The 23,707-nt window shown below is 46.2% G+C and overlaps 1 protein-coding gene across 3 annotated transcripts in view; it reads left to right on the top strand.

The window, feature by feature from the left end:
• PRKCA (protein kinase C alpha) overlaps nt 1–23,707 on the top strand; it is a 402,290-nt gene that overhangs the window by 365,996 nt on the left and 12,587 nt on the right. For all 3 annotated transcript variants that reach the window (XM_073235816.1, XM_036997046.2, XM_036997045.2), the window contains 3 exons: nt 8,700–8,780; nt 15,988–16,095; nt 17,833–17,973. In XM_073235816.1, coding sequence (XP_073091917.1) covers nt 8,700–8,780; nt 15,988–16,095; nt 17,833–17,973 — 330 coding nt within the window. The remainder of the gene's footprint in view (nt 1–8,699; nt 8,781–15,987; nt 16,096–17,832; nt 17,974–23,707) is intronic.

The raw sequence follows: 23,707 nt of genomic DNA, 5'->3' as shown, positions 1-23,707 counted from the left end.
GGGTCTTTGGTGTTTCCATATGAATTTTTGAATTATTTGTTCCAATTCATTGAAGAATGTTGCTGGTAATTTGAGAGGGATTGCATCAAATTTGTATATTGCTTTCGGCAGGATGGCCATTTTGACGATATTAATTCTTCCTAGCCATGAGCATGGGATGAGTTTCCATTTATTAGTGTCCCCTTTAATTTCTCTTAAGAGTGACTTGTAGTTTTCAGAGTATAAGTCTTTCACTTCCTTGGTTAGGTTTATTCCTAGATATTTTATTCTTTTTGATGCAATGGTGAATGGAATTGTTTTCCTGATTTCTCTTTCTATTGATTCGTTGTTAGTGTATAGGAAAGCTACAGATTTCTGTGTGTTGATTTTGTATCCTACAACTTTGCTGTATTCCGATATCAGTTCTAGTAGTTTTGGAGTGGAGTCTTTAGGGTTTTTTATGTACAGTATCATATCATCTGCAAATAGTGACAGTTTAACTTCTTCTTTACCAATCTGGATTCCTTGTATTTCTTTGTTTTGTCTGATTGCCGTGGCTAGGACCTCCAGTACTATGTTAAATAACAGTGGGGAGAGTGGACATCCCTGTCTGGTTCCCGATCTCAGTGGAAATGCTTTCAGCTTCTCGCTGTTCAGTATAATGCTGGCTGTGGGTTTATCATATATGGCCTTTATTATGTTGAGGTACTTGCCCTCTATTCCCATTTTGCTGAGAGTTTTTATCATGAATGGATGTTGAATTTTGTCAAATGCTTTTTCAGCATCTATGGAGATGATCATGTGGTTTTTGTCTTTCTTTTTGTTGATGTGGTGGATGATGTTGATGGATTTTCGAATGTTGTACCATCCTTGCATCCCTGGGATGAACCCCACTTGGTCATGGTGTATGATCCTTTTGATATACTGTTGAATTCTGTTTGCTAGTATTTTATTGAGTATTTTTGCATCTACATTCATCAGGGATATTGGTCTGTAATTTTCTTTTTTGGTGGGGTCTTTTCCTGATTTTGGTATTAGGGTGATGTTGGCTTCATAGAATGAGTTTGGGAGTATTCCCTCTTCTTCTATTTTGTGGAACACTTTAAGGAGAATGGGTATTATGTCTTCTCTGTGTGTCTGATAAAATTCCGAGGTAAATCCGTCCGGCCCCGGGGTTTTGTTCTTGGGTAGTTTTTTGATTACTGTTTCAATTTCTTTGCTTGTAATTGGTTTGTTTAACTTTTGTGTTTCTTCCTTGGTCAGTCTTGGGAGGTTGTATTTTTCTAGGAAGTTGTCCATTTCTTCTAGGTTTTCCAGCTTGTTGGCATATAGGTTTTCATAGTAGTCTTTAATAATTCTTTGTATTTCTGTGGAGTCTGTCATGATTTTTCCATTCTCATTTCTGATTATGTTGATTTGTGTTGACTCTCTTTTTCTCTTAATAAGTTGGGCTAGAGGCTTATCTATTTTGTTTATTTTCTCAAAGAACCAGCTCTTGGTTTCATTGATTTTTGCTATTGTTTTATTCTTCTCAATTTTGTTTATTTCTTCTCTGATCTTTATTATGTCCCTCCTTCTGCTGACTTTAGGCCTCATTTGTTCTTCTTTTTCCAGTTTTAATAATTGTGATGTTAGACTATTCATTTGGGATTGTTCTTCCTTCTTCAAGTGTGCCTGGATTGCTATATACTTTCCTCTTAAGACTGCTTTCGCTGCATCCCACAGAAGTTGGGGCTTAGTGTTGTTGTTGTCATTTGTTTCTATATATTCCTTGATCTCTATTTTGATTTGTTCATTGATCCATTGATTATTTAGTAGCATGTTGTTAAGCCTCCATGTGTTTGTGAGCCTTTTTGTTTTCTTTGTAGAATTTATTTCTACTTTCATACCTTTGTGGTCTGAAAAATTGGTTGGTAGAATTTCAATATTGTGGAATTTACTGAGGCTCTTTTTGTGAGCTAGTATGTGGTCTATTCTGGAGAATGTTCCATGTGCACTTGAGAAGAATGTATATCCTGTTGCTTTTGGATGTAGAGTTCTATAGATGTCTATTAGGTCCATCTGTTCTAGTGTGTTGTTCAGTGCCTGTGTGTCTTTACTTATTTTCTGCCCGGTGGATCTATCCTTTGGGGTGAGTGGTGTGTTGAAGTCTCCTACAATGAATGCATTGCAGTCTATTTCCCTCTTTAGTTCTGTTAGTATTTGCTTCACATATGCTGGTGCTCCTGTATTGGGTGCATATATATTTAGAATGGTTATATCCTCTTGTTGGACTGAGCCCTTTATCATTATGTAGTGGCCTTCTTTATCTCTTGTTACTTTCTTTGTTTTGAAGTCTATTTTGTCTGATATTAGTACTGCAACCCCTGCTTTCTTCTCACTGTTGTTTGCCTGAAATATGTTTTTCCATCCCTTGACTTTTAGTCTATGCTTATCTTTGGGTTTAAGGTGAGTTTCTTGTAAGCAGCATATAGATGGGTCTTGCTTTTTTATCCATTCTATTACTCTATGTCTTTTGATTGGTGCATTAAGTCCATTTACATTTAGGGTGACTATTGAAAGATATGTACTTATTGCCATTGCAGGCTTTAGATTCGTGGTTACCAAAGGTTCAAGGTTAGCTTCTTTAGTATCTTACTGCCTAACTTAGCTCGCTTATTGAGCTGTTATATACACTGTCTGGAGATTCTTTTCTTCTCTCCCTTCTTATTCCTCCTCCTCCATTCTTCATATGTTGTGTGTTTTGTTCTGTGCTCTTTTTAGGGGTGCTCCCATCTAGAGCAGTCCCTGTAGGATGCCCTGTAGAGGTGGTTTGTGGGAAGCAAATTCCCTCAGCTTTTGCTTGTCTGGGAATTGTTTGATCCCACCATCATATTTAAATGATAGTCGTGCTGGATACAGTATCCTTGGTTCAAGGCCCTTCTGTTTCATTGCATTTAGTATATCATGCCATTCTCTTCTGGCCTGTAGGGTTTCTGTTGAGAAGTCTGATGTTAGCCTGATGGGTTTTCCTTTATAGGTGACCTTTTTCTCTCTAGCTGCCTTTAAAACTCTTTCCTTGTCCTTGATCCTTGCCATTTTAATTATTATGTGTCTTGGTGTTGTCCTCCTTGGATCCTTTCTGTTGGGGGTTCTGTATAATTCCATGGTCTGTTCGATTATTTCCTCCCCCAGTTTGGGGAAGTTTTCAGCAATTATTTCTTCAAAGACACTTTCTATCCCTTTTCCTCTTTCTTCCTCTTCTGGTATCCCTATAATACGAATGTTTTTCCTTTTGTATTGGTCACATATTTCTCTTAGTGTTGTTTCATTCCTGGAGATCCTTTTATCTCTCTCTATGTCAGCTTCTATACGTTCCTGTTCTCTGGCTTCTATTCCTTCAATGGCCTCTTGCATCTTATCCATTCTGCTTATAAATCCTTCCAGGGATTGTTTCACTTCTGTGATCTCTTTCCTGACATCTGTGATCTCCTTCCGGACTTCATCCCACTGCTCTTGCATTTTTCTCTGCATCTCATCCCACTGCTCTTGCATTTTTCTCTGCATCTCATCCCATTGCTCTTGCATTTTTCTCTGCATCTCTGTCAGCATGTTCATGATTTTTATTTTGAATTCTTTTTCAGGAGGACTAGTTAGGTCTGTCTCCTTCTCAGGTGTTGTCTCTGTGATCTTTGTCTGCCTGTAGTTTTGCCTTTTCATGGTGATAGAGATAGTTTGCAGAGCTGGTACAAGTGACCGCTGGAAGAGCTTCCCTTCTTGTTGGTTTGTAGCCTTTTCCTGGGAGAATAGTGACCTCTAGTGGCTTGTGCTGGGCAGCTGTGCGCAGACAGGGCTTCTGCTTCCCGCCCAGTTGCTTTGGGGTTTATCTCCGCTGTTGCTGTGGGCTTGGCCTGGCTGGGGCTGTTCCTCCAAAATGGTGGAGCCCCGTTGGAGGGGGAGCAGCCAGGAGACTATTTATCTCCGTAAGGGGCCTCTGTGCTCCCTGCTGCCCAGGGGGTTAGAGTGCCCAGAGATCCCCAGATTCCCTGCTTCTGGTCTAAGTGACCTGTCCTGCCCCTTTAAGATTTCCAAAAAGCACTCTCCAAACCAAAACAACAGCAGCAACAATGAGAGAGGGAACAGAAAGAAAGAGAAAAAAAAAAGGAAAAAAAAGGAAAAAACAAGCGATTTTTTTTTTTTTTTTTGTCCTCAGGTGCCGGTCCCAGGCACCCGCTCACTGGTCCTGCTGCCCTGTCTCCCTAGCACCAGGGTCCCTGTCCTTTCAAGGCTTCCAAAAAGCACCCACCCACCGGTCCCGCAGGGAAGGAACGCTCAATATTCTTTGTCCTCAGGCACTGGTCCCACGCACCCGCTCACCAGTCCCGCCGCCCTGCCTCCCTAGCACCGGGGTCCCTGTCCCTTCAAGGCTTCCAAAAAGCACTCGGCAAAAAGAGAGAAAAAAAAGGGGAAAAACGCGCGATTTCTTCCGTCCTCAGGTGCTGGTCTCAGGCACCCACCCACCGGTCCCACGGGGAAAAATGCGGGATATTCTTTGTCCTCAGGTGCCGGTCCCAGGCACCCGCTCACCAGTCCCGCCGCCCTGCCTCCCTAGCACCGGGGTCCCTGTCCCTTTTAGGCTTCCAAAAAGCACTCGCAGAAAAGAGAAAAAAAAAAGGGGAAAAACGCGCGATTTCCTCTGTCCTCAAGTGCCGGTCTCAGGCACCCGCCCACCGGTCCCGCAGGGAAAAACGGGGGATATTCTTTGTCCTCAGGCGCCGGTCCCAGCCACCCGCCCCCAGGTCTCGCAGGGAGAAACGCGGGATATTCTTTGTCCTCCGGCGCCGTTCCCAGGCACCTCCTCACCGGTCCCGCCACCCTGCCTCCCCAGCAACGGGGGCCCGTCCCTCTAAGGCTTCCAAAAAGCGCTCGCCAAAAAAAAAAAAAAAAAAAAAAAAAACCGCTCCGGTTTCTCTCCACCCGCTGGGAGCCGGGGGGAGCCGGGGGGAGAGGCGCTCGGGTCCCGCCGGGCTGGGGCTTGTATCTTACACCCTTCACAAGGCGCTGGGTTCTTGCAGGTGTGGATGTGGTCTGGATGTTGTCCTGTGTCCTGTGGTCTCTATTTTAGGAAGATTTTTCTTTGTTATATTTTCATAGCTCTATGTGTTTTTGGGAGGAGATTTCCACTGCTCTACTCACGCCGCCATCTTGGCTCCGCCCTCCTCTATCTCACTTTTCAAGACAGGCAGCCATTTGGATCATCCTGACACTGCCCTCCCCCAAAGCCATGGGCTCATTGAGTGTAAGAATAATGGCGATCATGGCAGAGAGCAATGAAACTGAACGGCCCTGCTGGGGGCCCATCCTTGAAGCGGCAGCTCAGCCTCCCATGTGCAGGGAGACCTGCCAGCTCAAGCCCTTCCTGCCAGAGCTGCCTCTCCTTTTGTGAGCTTCTCTGCTGTGGGAAGCCAGCTTGCCATCCCAGCCCCTTGGCGGGGGCTTCACGGTGTCAGGAGTCCCTGGGCTTGGCGGCAAGCCCCCATTGTCCCACAAGGGCCAGAGACACCTGCGCCTGTCCCTGTGGAGAGTAGACACAAGAGAGCCTTGAGGTCCATTCTGAGGTTTCTGAGGCGGGTCCTCAGCCCCAAGCCGGCTCCCTAGGCCGACAGGAGCCAGGGAGAGGGTCTATACCGGCACCGTCCCCTAGGCATGGAGTGTAAGCCAGACTGCATTTGGCAGCAGTGTTATTTGAAGTTCAAAATGAAACAGATAAAATTAATTTTAATATATTTTATTTAACTCGCTATATCCAAAATAAAAAATTAATGAAATACTTTGCGTTTTTTGATAGTAGATCTTCAGAATCTGGCATGTACTTTACACCTAGGGCACATCTCAACTTGCGCGAGCCACATTTCAAATGCTCGGTGACCACACATGGCCAGTGGCTATTGGAGGGCACAGGTTGTAGACACCTCACGAGGGACAGTGTAACCAGTATCCGAAAGTATGTGTTTCTAAATGTTTATCTTCAAACAGGGATTTCTAACACTCTCCCCTTTGCAATGAGGTTTTGGATAATCAGAGATTTATTAATAGTGGCTGATCATTGAGGGAAACGTATGTTTCGTTCTAGAAGTGAATTTGCCATGGTAAAGTCGCACCCCTCTACCTCCTAACTGGTATTTTCCCATTTCATCTAGTGCACAAGCCAGGGGTAATAGATCTTGAATTGCTCCAGGAAGACATGCTCCAGCTAGTTTCTGAATCCCATCCTATCATTCAGTTGAGGGCACTGCAGTGTTCAGAGTGACTTTGTAATCTCGGCCCAGTGGCTGAGCTGGCAGGCTCTAGGGACTGACAAATGCTGTTGCCAAGAAAAACAAACCATTGGCACTTGGCGTGCGGTTTTTGTGAGCCTTGGAGGAAGGAGAGGATGTTGCAGCAGGAGCCATAAGAGTTTAATGCTGTGGAAATAGAAAATGAAAAGCAAGTTGGACCAAAGCTGATACCGAGTCAAAAAAAAAAAAAAACAGAAAACAGGTGGCCATGGCTTTTAGGATTTGTGAATCATTCTGAGCAGAAACAGGGTTTGCACACCCTTGACTTCAGACAGCTTTCCAAACTCAGGTGGCCGATTCCATCACCCAAGTAGAGAGGCTGGTTGGTGAGGCTGCTCGGATATCTGTAGAATATAGGATATGAAATCAAGTGTGACCTCCCACTGTTCAGCCCCCACTATTCATGCAGCAACAGGGTACCTGTGCTCTGCCTGCCTGAAAAACAAACTTACTAAAACACTGATTAATGAAAATAAAGTGCAGGAACTAGTTTCAACACAGTTACAAGAACAAATTTTAATTCAGATACTTTTGAAACATACTTGCAACAAATGAAAGGACTTCAGATCTCTAAATCTCAAAGCCCTTTTATTACTGTTTTATCAATCCCGGTATGAAAACTGTAAGTTGTATTTTTAAAACAGACATGTCTCTATTCAGAGCACGGCTTATTCACTTTGGATAAGTCTCTTAAACTTCTCGCACCTCAGATTTCTCACCAATAAAATGGGAATAGTAATTTCTGCCTCATTGGATTATATAGACTGTGTGTAGAGCATCTATTTGTGCTCCAGTGCTCAGCAAGTGTACCTTCAGTCTCCCAAAGAGAACACCCAAGGTTCCACTTGGTCAAGGCAGGCTTTGGTCCAGTCATTGCCTGACTGGGAACTCGAAATGACGTTTACCATTTCCTGGCCCCAGGTAATACAGACTCATTTCGGTAGAGTTTTTTATGCTTATTGTCTGTGTATTTTCCAGGTTTTCAGAGAAGAGTGGTGTAGTTTTCAAAAAGAAACAAAGGCCTGCTCATAGGTTCCCTTGGTTATCCTGTTCTCATCAGGGTAATGAGCTCCAAAGCTGCCAGACCCAAATGTGTACCCCCTGGGTGCCCCCCACCCTGATGCATGCCATAGGCTCTTGTATTCCTCATTCCACAAGGAGAAATATTACTAATACATTAAAGAAATGGTGATGGGCTGACAGGCAGAATGTTTGCCTGTGTCCCTGGACATTTAATTAGACGTAGGCCATAAAAAAAAAAATCTAGAACACTTCAGAGTCAAATTTGTATGCAAAATGGCAGAATGGTTGTGCTGAGTACCTGTTAGTGTGTCTTTTCCCCAATCCTGGGGTGCGATCCATAGGTTTGGGAATATGGACATTAGGTACACAGTTTACCTGTGAGGCAGTGAAGCCGGTGTTTTAATAAGCCATGCCACACTTAGAAATTCAAATCAGTATTCCTCCCTTCCCCAAGGGAAGGTTGTAGGATTATTCTAGTACTTCTGATAGCCACAGATGTAGAGGGGAAGGGAGGGGGAAGGCGCGTCACGGCCTGCATTTAGCCAATTCAGCATCCCTTCTTCTCTGCGCCTATTTTGCTGAAGCATATAAAACAAATCTAAGATATCATGTCATTTCATTCATAAATACACTCATCTCTAACTGAGAAGGACATTTTTTAACTCATCACCTTGCCACGTATCCCATCTACCATATTAACACTGCTTCCTTAATATCATCTAATATCAAGACCATACTTAAATTTTCCCAATTTCTGTTCTACAGTTGGGTGGTTCGAATCAAGATTCAGACAAGGGCCAAATATTACCTTTGACAATTTACATCTCTTTTAAAACATTTTGAAACTTTAGTCATTCAACAAATACCATTGTACCTCTCGTGCTCACACAACAAACCAGTCTCCAGTCATTCCTCCTCCTCCTCCCACTCTGTATTATTATCATTATCATCTATCATCTTTATCTTTTTAGTGAAATTCTATTAAGTTCTGTTGCATAGTTTATCTTATTAGACCCCTAGCTCTGAATGACCTATGGCTTTTTCCAAAATTAAATCCACCTCAGTGTCCAAATATTTTTCACCAATGAGGATAATTAAACCTACCTTCAGACAGCACTGTGGTACCTCCAGTTGGATGCAGAAGAGTCGTTCCAAAACAGGTGTTTGGGGCAGTGACTCAGGGCGTGATTGTTCTCCACGTTCTCCGCGTGTCTCATTGGAAGGGCCCTCTCCCCATGGTGCAGAGATCAAAGACAAGTATGATCGCCACCGCATTTGCATGAACTGAGTGTGTAAATGCCTACATGCTTGAGTGACTTGTTCTAACACAGGCTTTTTTATTTGCTTCTAAACATAATCGATGTGTTTGTTTTCACCCAGATAATCGCTTATCAGCCGTATGCAAAATCCGTGGACTGGTGGGCCTTTGGCGTCCTCTTATATGAAATGCTAGCTGGGCAGGTAACGTTCCACTACATTTCATGCTTGTTGATTGCTGGGTAATGTGAATACTGCAGCTCTGTTCAGCCGTGATAGAAGGACCTGGCAGTGTGGTATATCTGATGCTGGTCTGACTTCCTTGATCCAGGTGAAAGAGGGAGAAATTTGCCCTTGAAAGTAGATTATATTCAATATGCACAGAAATTATCTTCTGGTTATAAAAACCTGAAAGCTACAAGCTGGAGTGTAAGCAATACAGCTTTTGCGTTGTACACAAATGCATCCTCCACTCAATGATGATGACAATAGCCTCTGTAAGTTTTCAGTTCTCAAAACTGGAGCCGGCTTATGGTTCCCTGCAAGTGTGTCTGCAAAAATGATGCCAGCTGCTCCCTATGTGTCTGATCAGTATTATTATTAAAGAAAGAAGGCAGTTAAACTTGAAGACGTGTTTTAATAGCATCTCTCCATCTCCTCTTATCTCACCCTTGGCAATTCATTGTAATTTTCCCAAAAGTCCAGCAAGGCTGAACTTCCAGTTAAGAAAAGGCAAGCTAGGTTTCTCTTAGGAATGCAACATATATCAGATAACAGTTCATTAACGTAATACAGTGGCCTTAATATCTGTATCACTGGGGTAAGTCACGCTAGCTGCTCTAACAAGCAAGCCCAAAATCTCACTGTCTTCAAACACCACACAGGTTTTTTTTTTCACATTCTTGGCATAGTCCTAGTGGTGGGGGAGGGGGAGACTGATCCACATGGTGACTCAGGGACCCAGGCTTTATTCAGCCATTGGGCTCCACCATTTTTGGCACCTCAGGTTCCTTCACTGAATCCTCCTTAGTCAACTGGCCAGTGGCGAGAGAGCAGGAGGACAGTTACACAGAACATTTAAGAGGCCAGGCTAAGAGGTGGCATGGGTAACTCTGCTTCCATTCCACTGGCCACATGGCCCCATTGAGATGCAGAGGGCAGGGAAGCATAGCGCACCTGTGAGCTTGGCCAGGAGAGGCAGGTCTGGTGAGCATCTATCATATCTCTACTGTTATGCCCAAGAAAATTCTGCTGTGGGCAGATTCTTATAACTCCCAGCCCCCAAGTGCTGGGGCCAAGGAGTTTGACTCTCTGTAGCCAAAGCCTTAGTAAGAGAGAATGAAAAGAAATCCCACATTGAGCAGCAGAGCTACCCCCAAAGAAATCTCTGAATCTTCCTTCCTGGGCAAAAATGTCCCCCTGTCTGACATGGTATCTCTGTTGACTCATTTTTTCATTCAGCACCGACTTACTGAACACTTACTATGTACATGCTAGCAGCCATAAACGAAACAGACAAAAAGCCTTACCTCCAGAAAGCCTACGGTCTAGACAGACAGACAATAGATAAGTTAAATAAGGAAAATATAGAGCAGTGATAGGCTAAGAAGAAAAGTAACAGCAGGAAAAGAAGATACAGTTTTGGGGGAGGGTTGAAATTTTAGCTCAGATGGCCCTGGAGGGACCCATGTAGAGATTAAGTTAAGACCAGAAGAAAGGGAAAGAGAATGTCCATGTGCACATCTGGGGATAGAGCATTCCAGGCAGGGGACACAGCAAGTGCAAAGGCCCTGGGGTGGAGTGTGTGGCCATGCTTAAGAAATGGAGGGGAAGCTGCCAGTCTGCCCAGCACAGAGTGGGCTAAAGAGGGAGTAAGAGGCCCGAGGTCAGAAAGCAGAGGGGCGCACCAGGTCTTGTGGGCATGGAGGTCATTGCAAGACCACTGGCCTCCACTCTGGGGTGGGAGGCCATTGACGGTCACCCGGTTATGTCTCTTCCATTACGTCTTCCATCTTTGAGATACAACGGTAGTAAAAGACACTCAGTACTAGCCTCCATTTGGTCATTATTTCTCAATGATGTTAAAACCCGATTGATATTTAAAAAGTGGTTTGTGTATTATTCAGGTTTTTTCCCCAATAAAATGTTCACCTTAGGCCAAATACCTCTGTTAGTAAACATGGAGAAGCAGGTTATAGAAAACCCCTGTCAATGAGAGAACAGCTGGCAAAACACAAGTTACCTGCTCCTGAAGTTCGTTTCCCCTCTTTAGAGAACTTTGACAGTAAAATGTAAGGAATTATCGGCCCCGTGGGAGCCATGCCTTTCATGAAAGCATAGAAAGCGGGGTTCCCCTCCTTGGTCCCACTTGAATGTTCTGACTCTTGAGTCCGGAGAACAAACCCTCTTTTCATTAAGAGTCACATTTGCATATGCCAATAAATGAAATTAGTTGTGTTAGATGGAAATAGGATCTGTTTCCAAAGGCATTTTACACAAGAGAAAATGAGGTGGCATTGGCCAGCTGGAGACTAGCATTTCAGAACCCAGGCCTGCAGCCGAGTCGTCCTCCCACCCCCGGGAGGGCAATGCACACGCGCCCACTCCCATCCTTCTCTCGAGGCCTTCCTGGGACTTCATTCCCCAGGGGAGAGCTCAGGGAACACTGCACTTGTGCAAGGATGTCCCTGTAGGGTGCATTTTGAAGTCCTATCTCAGACTGTCCTTGAGTGCCCGGACTTGAAGGTTTACCTCACCTCCCTGACAGCTCAGCACCCCGCCACCCCCCCCGCAACACCCAGTGGTTCCGTAAGCATTCAGGCACATTTTCATCATTTCCCATCCTGCTTCTCGGAGTCACTTAGCCTGCCTTGTATGATCCCTTGACATTTTCAGAATCTCTGCTGAAAATGGCGGGACTCTAAATGTGACGCCTTAAAGGCATCCCACATTCAGGCCCTGTGGAAGGCGTTCGGGCACAGGCATTGTATCTCTAAATCTTCTCTGTGCCTGCCTCAAACACAGTATTTTCTTTTCAGAACCCACTTCTTCATCATCCTCTCTGATTCAGTGCAAACTTAAACATACTCGTGGGCTGTGACTCAGCCCCGAAAGGATAATGAAGGCTCTGCTCGTATTACCCAAAGCCCCCCAAAAGCTGGAGGAGCTGCAGAGACCCAGCAGGGGCAATAGATGCTGTTATTGAAAAGTAAGATTAATTATCAAGTCACTGATTGGGTTATGGTCTAAATTTGTCCTCTTTAATCACAGAGGGCTGAAGACAACCAGAAAAAATAGTTTATTGCAATTTTCTCCTCATTTGGTTTATTTATCGTCAGAGGCCAAGGGAACAGTTAAGTATAAACAGCCTCAAGTCTTTCTCCAATTCCTAGATTGCATGACAAATGTGATTACTTTGGGGCATAAATACTATTTGCCCAGCACTCTAGTGAGCAGGTTGGGGCTCCGAGTGCCCATGAGTATTCATCATAAAGGGCCCAGCCTTCTTTTCTTTATGCTGCTTCCCGCCAGGGCTGTTTCTGCTTTGTCTTCATTCCTGATGAATTGGAAATGGGTACTTTATCCCAAAACTATAGCCTGAACGACCCTTGGGTGCTCTCCCACCCCCACCCTTGGTCATCAGCGATCTGTAAATAAACACGCAGGGCCCCCAAACCATGTGCTAGTAAGTGATTAAGGAGTCACTTTGGAAAGAGTGAATCGTCACCCCCACCTGTCTGTTTAAAACCCACAGATTACACGTTGCTAAGGAGGGCACCAGGGAGGGCACCCGCAGATGAGAAAATGTTCACACCAAGCCAGGACTTAGCAGGTAGCTTAGCTTGAAACACTGTGTCCCTCCATACAGAAATTTAAAAATAATCCTGGCAGTTGGGGGGGAAAGAGGAAAGAGAGGCGTCCCACAGTGGTCATGCATTACAGACCTCACCGACGCATTGCCTCCAGTTGTCCCCAGGCTCCGTAGCTGTCGTGACTGGAAAGGCAAATGAATATAATTATAACTTTTCACCATTGACCTGCCTTCAACAGCAAGACCTGATAGCAAGCAATTAACTGTAAGAGTGCCCCAGGGGGGGACCTAGGGAGACTTAACAAGAGCCATAAAAATGTTCACATCCTTTGGCCACATGATCTCACACCTGGGAAATTATTCTTAGGAAGTAATTCAGAGAAGGGAAAAATAGTATGCGCAGAGATGTGTATGGTAGCATGAGTTATTAGACTACAGTGCCGGAAGCAATTGTGAATGTGCCCGCTGACAAGTGACTCAGTCTCTGATGATGGATGCCCTCAGCAGACTGGGCAGCGCCAGAGGAAATGTGTGTACGGCTGTCGGGAAAACAAGGAACTCCAAGTTAGGCATCATGATTTGAAAATACTGTGAAAAGCCTTAGAGTCCACAGAAAGCTAAGAGCAGTTTTTGTGTTTAGGTAAAGGGAAAGTAGCCACTTTTGCAGACTTGCCCCCGCCCCCAAGAATACATCATTTTAGTTTAAAGTAGGGCTCCGGGGAGCTTTCCTGACTCTGATGGTCACCACTGCTGGTCCCCGGGCATTTGGGTGTCCCTAGCGTGGCTAGTTCTCCCGGTGAGGTCCGAGTGGACATGCTCCGGGCAGAGCCCCTATGTGCCCGAGCAGGACGCACCAGAGCTCCTATGCCAACTTCTGCAGCAAGGCCAGGATGGCAGCTGCTCCATGAGCCTGGGTCCCTGGCCACCTCTGCTGAGCCACAGTGGGCATGTGGCACAAGCAAGAGAGAAGCAATCCAAATTAAGGCTGGGAAATCATGCCAGGTCTCTATTCCAGAAACAGTCCCTTTCTCTGCAATGTTTTTAAATTTCTCCGGCCACGGCGACTGCCTGCTCTTTATCTTCAGAACTCACCCCTACCCGCCGTGCAGGATATGGATCGGCCTTTTAAAGTTTGCAAAAATGATCTTCACCAACGATCACATCCTCTTTACGTGCTGGGTGGACCAACAGCTGAGCCCCTCCCGCTCAGCCCTACCAGCGGCAGCGCCAGGGGGCCACCTCAGCCACTAGGCACCAGGACAAGCATGGGGAAGTGGCATTGCTCAGAATGGCCAAGAGCCCAGGCTCTGAAAATCAGGGTGCCTGGGTGGGCATCCGGTTCTTGGACACTCCACTCTGCAGTCCCACCCAAAGCACTTCATAGAACCTCAGTGACCTCAGCTGTCACCTGGGATTAATAGAAACTATGTCACCAGGTTGTTTTGAGGATTGAGGCCCACATGACACTCCACGTGGTGCCTGGCCCAGAGCAGCAGCCTGAGAAGTAAATGGTACGGCTGCTGCCCTCTCACAGACACTGGCCGTTCTTTACCTGGCCATACGGGCTCACAGCACAGTGGGTGAGAACAGAACCTCAGGGGGAGAGGCATGTGTCCTCCCTGGGATTGGCTGATGCTCGTGGCCTCACAGGGACGGGACAGAGTGAAACCGCTAGCCTCTGCCAGGGTGTGTGGGCTGGTGGCTTTTGTTACTCCTTAGGAATCTGACTGCAACAGACGAGCCTAAGGGGCCTCAGAGGATCCTTGCAGCCCCAGATTGTGATGACTCACAGTGGGGTAAAAGGCCTTCTTTACTGCAGGACTTCTCAGGGCCTTTAAAATGTAAATGTTAAAGAAGACAAGTAGTGATTTTATAGCATCTTACTACACTAATGGACAGTGACTGTGAAGGGGTATGTGGGGAGGACTTGGTGAAGGGGGGAGCCTAGTAAACATAATGTTCTTCATGTAATTGTAGATTAATGATACCAAAATAAAATAATAAAAAATTAAAAAAATGTAAATGTTAAGACAGATCTCCAGAAGTGACTATAGGCTGCAAACTCTGACCCACGAATATCCTGAAGGGTTAATGTTCTAAGGAACACTTTCTGGGGTGGGTCAGCAGCCAAGTGTCCTGCCCTCACTGGGGACCCGGAAGGACTTTGTGGTAAAAGTCTTCCTTTGACCCGCAGTGCACAGGCCTAATCCCTGACACAGCAGCGTCCATTTCATAAATGAGCCATGTGGGGAAGCTCACCTGGGCGAAGCGGGGCCCATGCCCAGCGACAGTTAAGCAGCTGTGATAGGCCAGTGGCCTGCACAGAATGTTCCCCACACAATCCCTGTCTTCTGCATTCGAGAGGGAAATATTTGAAAGAAGGACAGTCTCCTGATCACTGCACAGTTGTCTTTTGTCCCAAGTATAGTTTAAATTTAAGCCAGACTCGGCATTAGCTGAGTCGTGACCATATCAGCCAGAGTGACCAGGAGGCCTCTTTCCATGAGAAGGAAACTATACATGGGGTTCGCTATCAGAGGACTAATCCCTGGTCTGCCTTAATTATGCTGAGCTCAGTTAGCTGAGCCAAAGGAGAACATTAAGAATTTTCCCATAAACTAACCTATCCTGTGTGCTGTGCCTCCAGAGTGACAGGTAATTTGCTAGGCCCCTCAGGATTAAAGATGCCAGAGGGCATCTGAAAGGCATCCAGAGCTCACTTGTGCCTCCTGAGGATTCCAGGAGCCCTTCCTAGACAGTTTGTCTGCCTTAGTAACAATACCAATACTGCTAAGCACTTTCATTGGGTACATACTGGGTGCAACACAACATATCAGGCACTTTACAGACTCCCCAGGGAACCCCATTTTGCACGTTGGGAAACTGTCTTAAAGAGGTGGGACACTCACCTGTGGGCACCCAGAGCTGGAATTCTGGTCCACATCCACCTGACTTTGAAGCCATGACCTCCCGCAGTGCACCAGGCCTCCTGCTTCCTACCTGGGTGCTGTAGACCCAGCAGAGGAGGACAGGGGGGTGTCTGGTAGAAGCTAAGCTCATTCATCTCCGCCACCATGCAGGTGGCAGGCCCCCCAGAGAGTGGCTCCCTGGTGGGTCAGGCAGGCTCTGATGTGAATTCCTGGACCTGGACTTGCAGAAGTACTCTCTGCTCCTGTTCTGACGGCCCCTTCATGCCACAGAGGCATTAGCATTCCCCATCTGCCCCCACCTCTGAACACAAAGCCATCTGTAACCTAACATGATCATAATTAGATTTTTTAACACATAATTACAAAATTAATGAATTAATTATAATTTATTTGCAAATCATTAAAATTATGACTCAAAAAACATTTTCCCTAACGATGGTTTTGGGTTGCTCAGGGCGAATAGTTAAAGGGATAGAGTTAAAACATGAAGAACAACCTCCAACCTGATTAAAGATAATCACATAAGCCCACAGGTTCACTGCGCTACTTCTGTAGCCTGCGTGTGCCCAGAAACCAAGTCTGTTCCTTGGTCCTGAATTGGATCTTCAGGCACCATGTGAATGAATTCCCCTGCCTAAATATTTTCCTATCTGTCTGTTTTCTGAAATAGCCTCCATTCGACGGTGAAGATGAAGATGAGCTGTTTCAGTCTATAATGGAGCACAACGTTTCTTATCCAAAATCCTTGTCCAAGGAGGCTGTTTCCATCTGCAAAGGAGTAAGTAGATTTGTGTTCGGCAGCAGAAACACCCTCCCCACACTTCTGAGGGATGGCAGAGACCACACACCCATGCATACCCATGCCAGGACCAGCACTTGGTGACATGCAGGGCGTAGCAGGAAACGGGGGTGCCTGGAAAGCAGGTTCAAACCCAGGACTTCTTAGAACTCTGGCCCAGGCAGTTAATAGTCCTGTGCTTTGGTGTCTGACTCACCTTGCGAAATTGCAGTGCGAGTTATGGGAATCACAGGCCCTTAGGAAACGTGAGTCCCCTTCTCTGACCTCACTGGGTGTGTCTTGGTTCATTCTTCATTCGCTCCTCTGTCTTTGAGATACAGCATAGAGACAGAAGTGGGCACATATCAGCAGTGCGTAAATAAATTAATTTTCACCAAATGAACACACTCATGTAACTGGTTGAGAAAGAGAATGTTCCGACACCCTGGAGGCCCCTCCTCTCCCACCCCCAAGACAAGCAGCGTCCCTACTCATAACTGCACGTATCAAAGAGCCGTGCCTGCTTTGAACTGTGCACAGTGGAATCGTGCAGTGGGTGTCAGCATTGTGATCGTGAGCTTCCCTGTCCTGCTGTGTGTGGTGGTGGTCCTTTCATATTGCTGTGTGCTACTCCATGTGTGGATATACCGCAGCCTATTTACCCATTCCACTGCTGATGGGCCTTGGGGTGTTCCCACTGTGGTTTGGGGCCGGTACAAATAGGACTGCCATGAACCTCCTGGGTCTTTGGTTTGGAGAGTAGACAAAGACATTTCCATTGAGTTAATACTTAGGAGTGACTGGTTTTTAATAGTCAAGTTGTAGGTCACAAAATCATTTCAGACCTAGTAAGATGGAGAGCAAAACACTCCCACCATTTTCTGGTGAGCCTGACCATTTGGGAAGCATTTACCACATATCTTCCAAGGACAAGCCCCTATTTATGTATAAATAGGGAGAATGGGTCCTGACTTCAAAGCGCTTATGGTCAGTGCTCACTGCCACATCCTGCCGGGGGTGCATTGAAATTAACTAGTCTCCTTCCTTGTTTCAGCATTCATTCATTTTTCCAACCCATGAATCCTTGATTGAAAGCTTTTGGTCCAGGCACTGAATAGACATGTGATGCTTGTTACAGCATCTTATGGGATCCTTTCGGCACTCACCACTTTTAGTTACATACATGCCTTCTCACATACGTAAGTTCACATACATATAGAATGGCAGCCTTAAAGCAGAGAGTGTGTAAGCATACTGGTTTAAGTTCTTAGGTTTGGCCATGGGACCAGATTGCTTCCCTGTTTCCTTATCAGGAAGATCAGTATAGAAGGACTCACACTTGTGAATGTTGTGTTTGTGAGTTGATGTCACCCTGTGCAGGCCTGCAGCAGAGCCAGCAAAGGGGAGGTGCCACGTCCAGAATTTTCTTTTTCTCCTACTTTTGTGGTGGGGGTGGGAGGGAAAGGGGCTGGAAAGGGTCCTTATGTTTCTCTTTTTTTTTCCAGTTCTACTGAGGTATAACTGACAAAATTATAATGCCTTTAAAGTGCACAACAGTATGATTTGATCTACGTTGCAGCATTGAGTTAACATCCATGCCTCACATAAGCTACTTTCCTCTTTATCATGGAGAGAATACTTCGGTTCTACTTCCATAGCGCACTACAGTTGAACAGCGCGGCATTACCCACTCTGTCACCACCCTATGCATGAGATCCTTTTCTCCTACTTTTCTAGCTCATGACCAAGCACCCAGGCAAGCGGCTGGGCTGTGGGCCCGAGGGAGAGAGGGACGTGAGAGAACACGCCTTCTTCCGGAGGATCGACTGGGAGAAACTGGAGAACAGGGAGATCCAGCCACCATTCAAGCCCAAAGTGGTAAGTCACAGACGCAGCCTGTTTCCTGAGCCATATGTCTGCAAATCTGGGAGGTGTCCTGCCCACCCTTTCTTCTGGAGAGAGGAGACCAAGGACCCTGACTTCTGCAGGGTGAAAAAAAAAAAAAGTCAGGTCCCAGCCTCACCCTCAGTTCTGTGGTCTGAGCAACTGGGACTCCTGCTGACTGAGGGCAAGCACAGCCCGGGCAGGGGTGGGACCCTGTGCCCGCCATGCCCCCCAGTAGGTTGGCTGCAGAGCATCCCACAAAACTCTGAGCCTTTTAGGCCTGCTTTGGGAATTAGGCGTGGTGGACTCGCACAGCCGGCTGAGCTGTGACCCTTCTGCGGCCTTGGCAGGACTCCTCAGCTGTCTCCGTCTTCCCTGGGTTTGCCTTGCCCGGATGTTAGCACTGAAGCGGGACTGAGCCACGGCCAGCTAACGCTGGCGGGCCCTGCTGCGGTTCCCACGGTGGCCACAGCTCCCGCTGCAAGGAGTGTGTGTCAGCCCCATTCCTGGCATCGCCACCTTTATTCACGCTCTTCCTACATGGCCCCCTTTCTTTTTTTTTTTTTTTTCATTTAACAAATGCTATGTCCTCAACGCCTTAGAAAGTAGTTCGTTTAACCTTCACAACAGCCTTGCAAGGTGGGTACTGTTGTCCCCAGTTTCCGCTGAGAAGACTGAAGATGTAGAAAGGCTGAGTGACTTGCCTGAGGACACCCAGCTGGTAGGTGGTGGAACCAGGTTTCACACGCCTGTTCTGGCTCCAGGATGCATGTGCCCCCCACTGCACCATCACTCCGCCTCAGGGATTGCCCTGAGAGTGCCCTGGTCCTTCGTGACAGCCACCACTGGCCTTTTTAAAATTTCTATTTCTGGAGATAAACTGAGTCTTTAAGACATCGGCCTCCTCACTCATGCCACCTGCCACTTTGCAGCGCCCCGCGACGTGCATTCCTAAGGGCTGTGCGTCTGCACCTTCCAGCTTCACCACAGTGCCTCTGTCCCCAAGACTGCAAAGAGAGCAGCTTTACCCTGCCACCAGTTTGGGGAACATCTGTATGTTGGCTGGGCCCAAATCTGTCTCCTCTGACAGGTGCCCCACGAGCAGGCAAAGGGACCCTCCCAGGGCGGCTGAGTGACTGACTGGGTGGCACCCAGCTTTATTCTTAGAGCAGCAACTTCCTCATCAAATATGCTTTCGTGTCCTCTATCCAAGAATAAAACTGCTGTCGGTGAGCCCACTGGCTTTATTTTTCCAAGATATATTTAGCACAAACTGAAGAAAAACTAAGATTAATCAGGTCAGTTGACTTCCTCCTGAATCATCATCTCAGATAGGGCCCTTGCAGATCTGCCACCCTCGCCTTTTCTTTAGCTGGTCCTGGACTCTGATTTGGGGGAGCCTCTCCTAGGGTTCTGAGCCTTCAATTCACAAAATCTGGTTTTAAGGGGGGAGGCAGGTGAAGACAGATACATGACACTGCTAACATCTCAGAACATTCTGTTGGAGATTTTCTTTTTTCCCTTTCATATTTATTTAGCCTTCTTAAATATGAAAGGTGCACAATAGCATCTTATACCCAGCTTAGCTTCTTTGCAGTAGCAAAGTAGAGACACAGGCTGACCCTGCCTTAAAGCATTGAGCTCAGTGCAATTGCTTGTCAATCACTTCCCAGAAAAAGACAAGGTGCAGCAAAGTCGACCATAAAACACATCTTTTTTAATTCCCACCTCGCTTTTAGAAGATATTGTTTATTTGCATAGTCTCCCACTTCTTGTGGACACTGCAGCCCTAAACTCAGCTATAGTAGCAGAAAAGAGGATGACTTGGCTCTAGCAGCAGAGAATGTACATTGTTCCCTGTGGGCTGTGGAAACTACTGGAAGCAAAGTCACACTGCGGCAGGCAGTTGAGCCATAAGCAAGTATTTATTTACTTATTCCTGAAGTGCTGCTGTTTGCTTTGTAACTGAGTACTTGTTAAAATAAAAGAAGAAATGTCTCTGGCTGTGAAGAGACAACCCCTGAGCTCCCAAACAGAAGCAGAAATCCCGGACTAAGGTCCTAAAAAAAGGTTTTGTGTGAAAAGCCTGTTTGGCAAGGCCTCCAGTCAGAAGGAAGGGAGAGACCTCTTCTGTTCACAGCAGGACTTCTCAGATGGAAGCCCCCGTTCTGCTGGAGAACCTGACTACAAAAAAGAAGGAGCTAGAAAAAAATACAGGTGTCCAGAAGGCGGGACAAGTGAAGAGACAAGACCAATCGTGGAGGTTAGAAGCAAGCAGCTATAAGAGAGAACAGCAGACGTTTTGTCCCAAAACAGAAGAGAGTCAAGGGCAGAGAGATGGATTAGGAAAGATCTGGACCCCGGGAGAGGCTTGGTTTCCCCTGCTCACCACACTGTGCCAGCCGCGTGGCGGCAGCTTAGCTCCTAATCCCAGACGAAGGGGCATTGCCGCAGCCCCTGGGGCAGCATCCTTTCTGTTCTCGTGGTCCCATGCTGGATCCGAAAGACCACACGGCTGAAGAGGACACTGACCATAGAAGAAAGCATTCTGAGGCTGAAAACTACCCTGGGGTCCACACAGCAGCAGAGAGCTAACCGCGTATAAAAGCTACTCCCATGATGTTGCTTCCCAGCTTTCCCATTGAAAAAAAAGTTCTCGGATCCAGAGTTAATTTAAAAGTCAAAAGCGTGTACAGATAAAATGCAGAGCCCGGTCCTCTCTGACTGGCAGTTTTGTTATTTCAAGGAAAACCTGAAAACCAATCAACACATCACCACCGGAGGCTTTTACTTAACGTGTGCAGTGAGCCCGTTTCCTAGAGCGTCTCTCTGAGCAGTTTTAGTCTGGGCTGAAAAAACCTGTCTGTCTGCATGGAGTTCGCTCCACGTGGTTTTTACCAAGTGCTGGTGAATCGGTTTCCCTGAGATTTATCAGGTGAAGGACCATTAGCTCCTAGCTCCATGAAATCAAGCTTTTGGTTATCATGAATACCCACAGTGTCTTTGAGAGCCCAGTTACCTGCAGGTGGTGCCTCTGGAGAGTGAATTTGTGCTTGTATACTTGGTATTTGGGGGCCTTATCTTAGTTTTTTTGACCCTCCCAGGAGAGATGATTCCAAAGTCACCATCTTCCTCAGGGGAGTAGAGGTGCTCTATCCCAGGCAGCCACAGAGCCTGTCTGGAGGAATCGGGGTTCTATACTGTCCTCTCTTTTTATTTTCCTGAAACCAAAGTGACATCACCGAAGCTAGAGCAAAGTGCCATGGAAAACGCGGAATTCCACCACCAAAGGCGTTCTGTGATGCAGTTGATTCAGCAGGAGGCTCCGCACAGGACTTGCCATCTCAGGGTGACATTAAGGTCAGGATCTGCAGTGTGGCCGTGGCCTGGATTCTGTTTAAGGTCACACTTCCAGGAGAGTGGAGAGAGGAGAGTGACCAGCCTCAGGTGTGCGGGACCACGGCCACCCTCCACTGAGGGTGGCAGGTCAGGAGGCCCAGAGGTCCACCTGCTCACTGTCAGGCACAGAAGTGGCAGTGGGAGAAAAGAGCCTGCAGGCGAGGAGAGCCTGCCCGGCCACAGCCCACTGTGGCAGAATCCAGGGCCCCCAAAAGGCCACAGTTGTCAAGATGAAGATGATTTTCTAGAAGACAGGGTGATCATCTGTGCTGGTTTATTTTGTAAGACAAAAGCCAAAGTGGACAGCTGTGTTAATGCTGTCCTGGGCAGGAGGCAGCAGCATAACTCTCTCTCCTTTGTGGAAAAAAGCACAAAGTGAGTTGGTTTCCATTTTCTCTTCAAGAAGACACAGTGTACAGGAGCCTCTGCTCCATAGACAAAGGCCCATCAGCTCAGCCTTTGGCTGATGTTCTGAATGACACTGAGTTGTCAAAAAGAGGATGGTTAATGTTCAGAAGATCCCGTGTAAGAAAACTTTTTTGAGTTAAAAATGATGTCACCCCTGGTTAATGTTCAGTGACTGAGAGCGGAGAGGGTCCAGGCTGCCTCCCATGGCACAGGTGAGCAAGGAGGTACCGTATGGAAAGAAGATGCAGCCCGCCTGTTGGGCCCAGCATCCTGAGAACCCACCGAGGGAAGGAGAGCTCTTTCTTTCCTCTTTGCCTGAAAAATAAAAGGCCTGAGTTTGTGTCCCTGCAGCCTGCCTTCAGAGGCACACAGGAGCCCAGGATGCTGATCTGACATCATTTCAGATCTTCTAAGCTTCCATTCTAATTGAGTCACGAGAAAAAAAAATGCCCAAGAACAGCCTTCAAATTCCCATTCATACTGCGCACAAGAAATAAGTTTGTACAACATCAGAAGTGGAAAGTTAATTGATTTTTATTTTTTGAATTCTACCCTTTGGCACCAAGGAGCAGAACAGCTAGTTCACAGGCAGGCCAAAAACATACACTATGCTTAACTGGTCATCAGAGAGAGAGATTCACCTATAAAACTGACACTGGGAAACTAGCCCAGAGTTAATGGATGCACAGAGTACTTTGGAAATAGACCTGTCTTTCCCAGGTAGCGTTTGTTGGGAAATTACTGTTGTTAAAAAGAAACAGAAAAAAAATAAAAGGAATTTAATCCAGACATTGTCATCCTTGCAGTGAAAACCACAGAGAATAAGAAAGAACACTGAGAGCAAGCAGAGGTGCTGGTGAGAATGCACAGCTGGGTTCACGTCCCCATCACCCAGAAATCCTTTAGTGCTCAGTGCCATTAGCTCTGTTAGAGAGTTTCAGGGTGGCTTAATGATTGAAGCTGGTGCCACCTTCATATTTATTTCTTTTTAATTATTTCAAAATAATTTCTAATTATAGTCTTGCAGAAGGGTTTCAAAAGTAGTATAAAGAACTGCTTCATTGTCTTTACCCAAGTTCCCTCAGTGTTAACATTTTACACATCAGCTATATCATGCTTTCTCTACACCACTCAGTGTGTGCGCCTGTGTATGTGTGTGTACTGACACACACGTACCTATGTTTTTCCAAACCATTAGAGAATAAGTTGGAGATGTAACACCTCTTAACACCTAAATAATTCCAAGTATATTTCCTTCAACTAAGAACATCGCATGGTACTGTGTTCTTTTTAATCATTGCTCTGAAAGTTATTTATGCAGAGCAGCAGCTAACCAGATAAAAGGAGAAGGGGATACCAGAGTGGTCATCTAAGCGATGAGTGCTGTAGGCAGCCTTAGGCTGCATCTAATCAGTCCTTGCAGGGAGCGAGGTGCTTTCATTCTCTTGGTCTTTCAGTGGAACCAGCAGCAGTGATGCTAATTAAAATTAAGATTCTCAAGGCTCAGGGAGCTTCACTGATGACAAGTGAAACTAACCAGCTTCTGGAGATGGGAACTGGCCACATCATGATGCATGTAGGTTTGATTTAAGCATTTAAAGCAGCCTAAGACAGCATCTTCTACTCGGTTAATCAGAGGCAAGAAATCTCCTCTTTGATAATTACTCTCCCTATACTTGTCTGCTTGAAAGAGAAGTAGGAAGAAATGAGACATTTAAAATAATAATCAATATAAATAAGTAGCTCTATTGCAAGCCTCAAGCTCAGCAGTGAGTGACAGGCTAAATGCAGACCCTGTGAACCTCCAGTCATGTGAATTGACACGTTCCCATTGTCTGAAGTGAAGGACTCTAGCCCTGATGGTCATTACAGGGGCTTTTCTTGGGAGAGGAACCTTGAACCCTCTAAAGCTGACCATTGG

Source organism: Manis javanica, chromosome 4 (genome assembly GCF_040802235.1).
Source record: "Manis javanica isolate MJ-LG chromosome 4, MJ_LKY, whole genome shotgun sequence".
Lineage (NCBI taxonomy): Eukaryota > Metazoa > Chordata > Mammalia > Pholidota > Manidae > Manis > Manis javanica.
The sequence above is the reverse complement of the archived record's forward strand: the minus strand, read 5'-3'. Positions and strand labels throughout refer to the sequence as shown.